The 10,000-nt window shown below is 46.6% G+C and overlaps 1 protein-coding gene across 1 annotated transcript in view; it reads right to left on the bottom strand.

The window, feature by feature from the left end:
* Positions 1–10,000, bottom strand: part of LOC308327531 (transcription factor COE1-like) — a 100,975-nt gene that overhangs the window by 16,503 nt on the left and 74,472 nt on the right. The window contains exon 10 of the mRNA XM_080781052.1: positions 6,688–6,776. Coding sequence (XP_080637178.1) covers positions 6,688–6,776 — 89 coding nt within the window. The remainder of the gene's footprint in view (positions 1–6,687; positions 6,777–10,000) is intronic.

Genomic DNA, 10,000 nt, shown 5'->3' with positions numbered 1-10,000 from the left:
GAGAAAGAGAACTAGAAAAAGTCACAGGCACATGTCTCCACCAGGATAGGAGGGGTTTGCCAATTTAGAAGAAAGTGGCATTTCTTCCTCAGCCAGTTGGAATATGCATGCACAGTTTCACAGTTTTTTGCGGCATTTTGTACAAAATGGGCTCCTGAAAATGTGGAAGTCAATCAGGATGGAATATGAGAAATCAAACAGACCCGTCTTGTTCACGTGACTATAGAGATCATGTTTACCCATTTGTGTGAAATTTGGACAAAATCTGAAGCAGTATTTGTTTTTATTTGGCCTCCTGGTGGGGCTATAAAGGCCAGATGTGAAGAATGCAGGGCAAAGGTTTTTACACAGGTCGGTGCAGTTATAGGTAAAAACCAGGGGGGCAGTCAGACAGATATTTTGTGAAGCCACTAAGGAAATGAAAGTTCATATAATGGCCTGTTGTGGCGCTGTCATTGGGCTCAAAAAAAACCATAGCCCCATAGAAGTCCATGTATTTGGGCCCAACTTCACCTAGACTGTATTACCTTAATAAACATGGTCATGAATACTTTTTGCTTCCAGTCACTAGTTTAAAGTCTCATTTCTAATGTCATAATATTCTTTTTGGAAAATTATGGTCCCATTGGTAATCCAGTCTGGCAGTGTGCCGCGGGTTCGACTCCCGAGCCCGACATGGCCTTTACTGCATGTCATCCCCCATCTCTCTCCCGTTTCCTGTCAGCCTTCAAAAACCAATAAAAGGCGTAAGCCACAAAAAGAATATCTTAAAAAATAAATGCATAGTTGAACAGTGAGGATTTCACTGTGTACTGGTGCTGATGGTATGACCTCACGATGACATGTGACATCATCGGAGAGACACGACCCGTTGCTATGACGACCGTGTGAGTCATCGAAGGAAGACCCCACCCTGCAGCACGCACGCACGAACGCACACGCACGCACGCACGCACGCACATATTCTCTCATGCACGTCTCTTTTACGCAGAATGCTTGGTTGTAAAAGAAAACACACACTTGTGTGAAGTGAGGGGGGCAGCGAGGGCAGTATTTATATCAGCCAGACGATGTCTTACGTTGTCAGTTGTACTACCCCAACAAAGTCCATAGACTTGACTGCCACATGACGTAATCTGGGAAAGCCATGCATTGGAGGGGCTATAGCGCCCCTCAACAGACTATACAGAGAATACGACCTGTGTTAGAAAGCAATGTACAGCAGCTGGTGTATGGAACTGTGTGTGTGTGTGTGTGTGTGTGTGTGTGTGTGTGTGTGTGTGTGTGTGTGTGTGTGTGTGTGAGTTGAGGGCTAACGGAAGCTTCTGAATGTTCAGTGAACAATTACAGGGGTCTGCTGTCCGCCGGTATAATCCCCTCACACACTCCACTGCCCCGTCTGTCTGTCTGTCTGTCTGTCTGTCACACACACACACACACACACACACACACACACACACACACACGTAGCCAACTGTACAGTATAAAGGGATATTTTTGCATTTCTCTCAAATGCACCTAACAAACATCAACAAAAACAAATAAAAGACATGTACATGGGCACGCACAGGCTTACACACACACACACACACACACACACACACACACACACACACACACTCTCTTTCTCTCACGCGCTGCGGAAACATTAGCATGTCTCTTGACATGGCCAGAATAAATTGGTGAAATCAAGTTTGTCCTGCATGTGTGTGTGTGTGTGTGTGTGTGTGTGTGTGTGTGTGTTGTACCTCAGGGTATTGTGCGGTGGAACAGTGTGTCTGTCATGTGAGTGTATCGGTGCTGGGCAGCGGTAATAAAGCCCCAGGGCTTCCATCCACTAGTAAAGGCCATACCATGATAAATTGCCTATCACTGTACACACACACACACGCACATGCACACACACACGCACACACACGCACACGCGCACACGCACGCACACACACACACACACACACACACACACACACACACACACACACACACACACACACACACACACACACACACACACACACACACACACACACACACACACACACACACACACACACACACACACACACACACACACACACACACACACACACACACACACAAACACCAACAAACACATGCACGCTTGCCAAGAAGAACATTGTTGAGAGCTTCTATATGTGTTAAGATAAACCAGAACACACATGCTGACTAGTCCCCACTGTACAGTATTATATACGTATCAGGGCTTCATAACATCTAGTCTGTACAGTATTATATTATATCCAGGGCTTCATACTGTACCATCTAGTCTTATCATTGAAGACAAACTTCCATGCAATGCGTAACTTTGTTTCCGCGTGAATGAAACACTCAATCTGTATGCTAGATTAATATGATAATGAAATATAAAGTAACACATCTCTACCTGTTCTTTTATTGATTTTTTTTATCCAATGAAAATCTTTATCCCACAATTTTGTAATCCATTTTTCACCCGGTGCCAATCGCCTAATCTGTAATCCTGGGCGCTCTACTCTCCCTCTGCCAACCTGGGTAGAGCCCCGAACTGAGCTCATACTTGCATGAGGAGTGAGCAGGCCGCTTCTTATCACCTGACAGCAGGATGTTTCCCCGGTTTGACGTAGCGTGTGAAAGGAACACGTTATTCCAACCAGTTCCTTTCCCCTCCATCGGTCACCCCGGCTGACCAGGGGGAGGCAGTGTAGGCTACAGGTGGCTGCCTTACGCACTCGCCCATTTGGGCCATGGCTCTTTAGACGACTGGTATAATGTACGCAGCATGTTTGAACGAGGTGTTCGCCTCCCGGCCGCGGCTACAGAAGTATAGAGACCAGGATGAAAGGCATTGTAATGTTTGGTGAGGGAACTCTAGCACTGCTAGAGCCGCATAAACCTTGTATTATGGGGGTCCTTGGCACATATTTTCAAAAGCGGGTCGACGGGCTAATAAAGTTTGGGAACCACTGCGCTAGGGGACACAGGGACAACATGCAAACCAAACATAAGGGACCCATAAAAATGTGTCCGTGACCCACAAATGGGTCCCGACCCACTGTTTGTGAAACAGCGCCGTATAGGCCTATATATATATATATATATATATATATATATATATATATATAGCACAGAGTAACATGTATGCGTGCACACAGTTATGTGTGTGTGTTGACTGCAAACAGTGAGTCACCATGTTGACTCACACCTTACAGGAAGGTCATCCCGACCCCGGCCATGACAGCACACACACACACACACACACACACACACACACACACACACACACACACACACACACACACACACACACACACACACACACACACACACACACACACACACACACACACACACACACACACACACTTCTTTAAGGCGCTTATGTCATTTCCTGTAGTGCATGCTTATATCACACTGAGTCACGTGTGTGTGTGTGTGTGTGTGTGTGTGTGTGTGTGTGTGTGTGTGTGTGTGTGTGTGTGTGTGTGTGTGTGTGTGTGTGTGAGAGCATCAACTAAACTCCTCAAAGTATTGAATCAATAATCTTCCGGTAGGTAAGATTACTGTCACACATACTGTATAACTACGTGTGACTTCTTCTCCCTCAGCGTAAAATCTAGAGACATTTTCTATGATTCTTGGTGCAAGTCATGAGGGTATTACTATTCATTCATATTCTATGGAGAGACCATTTTATTCTACAAGCAATTATCCCTGAATGTCAGTTTGATGACAACATTAACCTGAACTAGTAAATGTCAAAATCTATTTTCAGCATACAATCCTGACCCTTAAGACTTCATTTTGAGTTTTAACCGTATTATGAAAAATGTGCATGTATCGTTGCTATGTTTGAAACATTTGAACACATTTTTGGATTTTGGCTGCTTATTCTAACTTTCCGTTATACATACCGTAGATGCACTTAGACCACACGCACGCACACGCACACACACACACACACACACACACACACACACACACACAACACTACACTACACAACACAGACATTGGAGGTGTCAAGTGTGTAGTGCGTATAGAACAGCGTTCCCACGGTGAGAGCAAACAGTGGGTGCTGATTGTTAACACATGTGCAGGAGCCAGGGTGTCGGCCCGGGCGACGGTGACATCATCACACCACGCCAGGAGGAGGCCAGCGCGCCCCTGTCCCCTTTGATGAGGTCACCGCCGTCACAGCCAATCCTGGACCGGAGCCAGCGTGGATGGCGGCCAATAGCGACAGCTGTTGCTTTGGGACACGACCCCGGCGTTGCCCACCCAGCATGACGGGTTCAAAGTGTAGTCAGAACACCATGCTTCACCGGGCTGGCCTGATGTGCACGTGAGCACGCACGCACGCACACACTTACAGAGACATACTGTATGCATAGAGAAATGCACATGTGTGTCAGACACACACACACACACACACACACGCACACACACACTAACACTTACACAAACAGAACAGCTAGCTAAATGGCTGGCTTGTGGTGATGTCGTAGTGTAACCAGAAACTTCCATTGAACACACAGATGCCTTTTAAATGTTGTCAGAAGTCATTGAGGGAAAAGTGCAGTACAGTGAGTCAGCATCTGTAGACTGTATGAGCGTAAAAGACAACTTTTCATATATGGCAGGGTGGGACGGCAGTGGCTCAGAATGTAGAGAGAGAGAGCTGGCCTTTGAATGGAAGGTTCCCTGTTTGAACAGAATGTAGAGAGAGAGAGCTGGCCTTTGAATGGAAGGTTCCCTGTTTGAACAGAATGTAGAGAGAGAGACCTGGCCTTTGAATGGAAGGTTCCCTGTTTGAACAGAATGTAGAGAGAGAAAGCTGGCCTTTGAATGGAAGGTTCCCTGTTTGAACAGAATGTAGAGAGAGAAAGCTGGCCTTTGAATGGAAGGTTCCCTGTTTGAACAGAATGTAGAGAGAGAAAGCTGGCCTTTGAATGGAAGGTTCCCTGTTTGAACAGAATGTAGAGAGAGAGACCTGGCCTTTGAATGGAAGGTTCCCTGTTTGAACAGAATGTAGAGAGAGAGACCTGGCCTTTGAATGGAAGGTTCCCTGTTTGAACAGAATGTAGAGAGAGAGAGCTGGCCTTTGAATGGAAGGTTCCCTGTTTGAACAGAATGTAGAGAGAGAGAGCTGGCCTTTGAATGGAAGGTTCCCTGTTTGAACAGAATGTAGAGAGAGAGAGCTGGCCTTTGAATGGAAGGTTCCCTGTTTGAATGTAGAGAGAGAGAGCTGGCCTTTGAATGGAAGGTTCCCTGTTTGAACAGAATGTAGAGAGAGAGACCTGGCCTTTGAATGGAAGGTTCCCTGTTTGAACAGAATGTAGAGAGAGAGACCTGGCCTTTGAATGGAAGGTTCCCTGTTTGAACAGAATGTAGAGAGAGAGACCTGGCCTTTGAATGGAAGGTTCCCTGTTTGAACAGAATGTAGAGAGAGAGAGCTGGCCTTTGAATGGAAGGTTCCCTGTTTGAACAGAATGTAGAGAGAGAGACCTGGCCTTTGAATGGAAGGTTCCCTGTTTGAACCCATAGGCTCATCCCGTCGTCGCAGTGTCCCCCTAACTGCTCACGACCAACGAGCAGGTGGGCGTGCCTTGCGTGGTTTCACCCGCCGTTCAAGCAGGAATGTGTGAATATGCAAAGCGCTCTGTAAAGCACTTTTATAAATGCACCGTTTACCATGTATCACGAGAGGAGAACTCATGAAGGGTGCATTAAGAAGCAAAGATTGCTGCAGGCGCTCAGGTGGTCCATTCTAGAGACACTTCAAACGTCTGGACTCGATACGAACGCAATTGGCCCGTGTTCGATGGGGGGGGGGTATTAGTCACTGCATGTAGCGGCTCTCGGTGGGGGCTCCTCACTGGCAGGAGAGTCAGTAGGATACGACAGGACGTCCTCCTGGTGGGGGCTCCTCACTGGCAGGTGAGTCAGTAGGTTACGACAGCGGTGACAACACAATGTGGGGAGGAATTCATTGCCGTACTAAATTGGCATGGAGGAAATGGGTAAAAACTAAAAACCAACAAAAACAAAACAAAGACTTTAAACCATCCTGGTGGAAAGTGAGGAGCTGCTCAATGTACTCACAGTCACTTTCTATCCACCACAACATGTGGTATTCTCACTGGCATAGAACTACAGAAGCGTGCATTGCACACACATGCAAACAATACACACCCTCTGATTGTGTGTGTGTGTGTGTGTGTGTGTGTGTGTGTGTGTGTGTGTGTGTGTGTGTGTGTGTGTGTGTGTGTGTGTGTGTGTGTGTGTGTGTGTGTGTGTGCGTGCGTGCGTGTACAGTACGGTGCACTTTGAGATGACAGCTCTTTGTACTTGTGTTAATTGTTTACATGTGTTGTTGTCATCCTACAAAGCGCTCCGGCTGGTTGTTATGCAGCTGATGAACAAATGATTCATTTACGATTGTGTGTGTGATCTGGAAGTAGATCACACACACACACACACACACACACACACACCCCTCCTTGCAGGGTTAACCAGTGCAAATCTACGAAGCAAATCTACAAAGTCACAATTCGTCAATGTGCGACGTGGTGTGTGTGTGTGTGCATGACATGCATGTACGATGTGTACATGTATACGTGCCCGCATATGCCTGTTTGTGTGCGTGTGTGTGCGTGTGTGTGCATGCGTGTGTGCGTGCGTGCGTGTACCTTGGGAAGTCTCTCAGGGTCACCAGGGTGTCTGGGAATGACCTTCTGAAGCCTCTGGAAGCCATAGTCTATAGTCGGCTCATTTAACGCTGAGAGAGAGAGAGAGAGAGAGAGAGAGAGAGAGAGAGAGAGAGAGAGAGAGAGCACAAATCATTAGTTTTTTTTAAATGGACAGCTTCCATAACGAGACAATAGACCCATATAATGGTGCATGGATCTAACAGCATGCACGCATGTGCACAACTACACACGCACTTTGGCAAAACCGTTCATCAACCATTTATCTCTCAACCAGAGAGAGAGAGAGAAGGATGGAGAGAGAGGGGGGGAGAGAGAGAGAGAGAGAGAGAAGGGAGAGAGAGAGAGGGAGGGAGAGAGAGAGAGGGAGGGAGAGAGAGGGAGGGAGAGAGAGAGAGGGAGGGAGAGTGTGCATTGGAAACAACAACATGGTTACATGATGAATCAATAGTACAAATGATCATTAATCAGTAGTCCAGGTAGCAGACAGTGATCCAGACAGTAGCCAGGAGGCCCAGAATTCTAAGGAACGACAACGTCTGCTGCACTGTAAGCCTCCAAGACAAGGATCTTCTGTTCTTACAGTATGTACAGTATAGCAGAACTTCTAGTGGGGTCCATTGATCAATCCAAATGGACCCTACAAGGTCTGTAACTCTGAGAGTGTAGACCCATATACAAGCTCTACTGTATGTATTGAATTCATTCATTGTCAGGACATACAAGACATGAAACACAATGGACACTGTAGGAGCAGTTCTGCCGGCTGTACGCCGAAGGTGACTGTGTGTTTGAGGCCAGCTTTCCAGTATATATGTGGGTGATGGATTAAAATAAATAAATAATTTAATTTTCTTCCGATGCAAATGTGAGTTGAGGGGAATGGAGACAGCTAATGACGTGGGGGACGTTTTTATATGATGGCTGTGGTGTATAGGCACTGAGATGAGACTGTGCATGTGTACGATAATGAGCATATAGGTGTTATCTTAAAGGTTTTCTGTTTTTTTAACAGAACTCTCTCTGTGTTTCCTTTAATGACACAATTACACTCCTTTATCCTGTCAATCAGCCTGCAGGCCTGAAAGCCTGTCACTCACACCCCACCAAATGGGAGCAGACACTCTGTGTGTGTGTGTGTGTGTGTGTGTGTGTGTGTGTGTGTGCGCTGCGCTGCGCGCGCACGCGTGCGTGCGTGTGTGTGTGTGTGTGTGTGTGTGTGTGCATGGTGTAACATGACACACGTGCGATTCTTGTCCGCATTACAAAAAGCGAACACCTGGATCGAGCAACTGATTACAGAAGGTGGAGAGAGGAGAGGAGAGGAGAGGAGAGGAGAGGAGAGGAGAGGAGAGGAGAGGAGAGGAGAGGAGAGGAGAGGAGAGGAGAGGAGAGGAGAGGAAGAGTGTCAGCTGTCTAACAGTCATAGTAGGGTATCAACTGTCAACATTAAACTGACAACGCCAGACCAACACTGTGCATCTCTGGAGACACCAGACATATGCCCACCTCTCTCTCTCTCTCACACACACACACACACACACACACACACACACACACACGCTGCTCTGACCACAAAACTATAACAGCATTATTAATAGAACAGTTACAGTACATGTTCTTTTAACTGTTGGAAAGTGTGTTGTGTGTGCGAGAGTGTGCACATGTGTGCGTGTGCATGTGTGTGTTGTTCAAAGGTCAGCCCTCTCCCAGTAGTTCTTAAGTGATGTAGTTGTGTATGTGTGTATAAAAATAGCATGATGTGGAAAGCAGCCCAACATGCAGTATAATGCTATACCCTGCCTCATAGCGCAAAGCAGCCTGACATGCAGTATAATGCTATACCCTGCCTCACAGCGCAAAGCAGTCCAACATGCAGTATAATGCTATACCCTGCCTCATAGCGCAAAGCAGCCCAACATGCAGTATAATGCTATACCCTGCCTCATAGCGCAAAGCAGCCCGACATGCAGTATAATGCTATACCCTGCCTCATAGCGCAAAGCAGCCCGACATGCAGTATAATGCTATACCCTGCCTCATAGCGCAAAGCAGCCCGACATGCAGTATAATGCTATACCCTGCCTCATAGCGCAAAGCAGCTAGAAGGTCCTGGGTTCGATTCCCACTGGGGACACTGTGGGCGCTGGTGGCGTGTACTCATCAGTGCCCATACCCGAGGCGGAGTTGGCGAAAGGGCCTTGCATGTTCTCCCCGTGTCCCCTAGGGTAGGTATACCCTCACAAAAGAACATGCAGTAATCCTGGTCTCTAAAACTTATTTTCACCCAGTGTCAAAAAATTGACACTGGGTGAAAAGAATGGGTTGCAAAATCGTGGGATAAAAAATTGAAGAAAAGAAAAACCTAACTTGGAAAGTGGAACAACATATTTTCAGATGGGGGTCTGCAGCCTAAAGGGCCTTTCAGACGGGAAGCGAGGAACGCACACGTTGTTGCCTGGATCAATGAGAGGTCCATACAGGTCTGGATCAATGAGAGGTCCATACAGGTCTTCTCAAGAAGGGCTGGACAACGCAAGCGTAAAAACATTCACGCGACCGCGTTCACATAAATACGCTTGCGTTGTCGCACCGCACAAGAACGCAGGTCTCATTGAAAATGAACTATAGGCCCGTTTGAAAGGCCCTTTATACAGATAATACTGGGGGTCCTTGACATGAAAATGGTTGAGCACCACTGACATAGAAACATAGGTTTTTCAGAAAACTGTTTGGATTCAGAAGCAATTTTTTTTACAATCGGCCTCAGGTCTAAATGGGTTGGTAACCACTGGCATGGCCTATACTGTACAGAGAGGTCCTGAAACTAAAACCCAGTACTCAATACTCAACACAAACATATGATGTTATGTAGTTCCATGATGCAGAGAGACTCTCAGAATGGCTTATGGAAGACAGACAATACTTGGAGAAAGTTTGGATCACGCAATGGAATTTGGGTCTGGTTGATGTTATAATGATGTTTTTGGTGTATAACCCCGTAATGTATAGAGTTTTGAAAAAGACAAAAATAACTACTTTTGGGGTCGGCTATGTATTTGGCCATGTAAAATAGTGCTCTAAAAAACTCCCCACGCGAGGCGAGCTCGTAGATGCTGTAGGGTTCAAGCGGGGACGCTAGGTTTCAGGTGGTTAAAAAAAAAAGATGGACAACCTTCACCGAGTTGACTTTGTGGAATTAATCTCAAACGGCTGGGGGGCTTTAGAGGCAGAATAGATGCCGTTCACTCTGGAAGTTATTCCAGGTATCTGGGCTAGGTTGAGGGAAGTGGAG

This window comes from Protomyctophum bolini (genome assembly GCF_963924005.1).
Source record: "Protomyctophum bolini genome assembly, chromosome: 13".
NCBI lineage: Eukaryota > Metazoa > Chordata > Actinopteri > Myctophiformes > Myctophidae > Protomyctophum > Protomyctophum bolini.
This window is presented reverse-complemented; position numbering and strand designations above follow the sequence as displayed.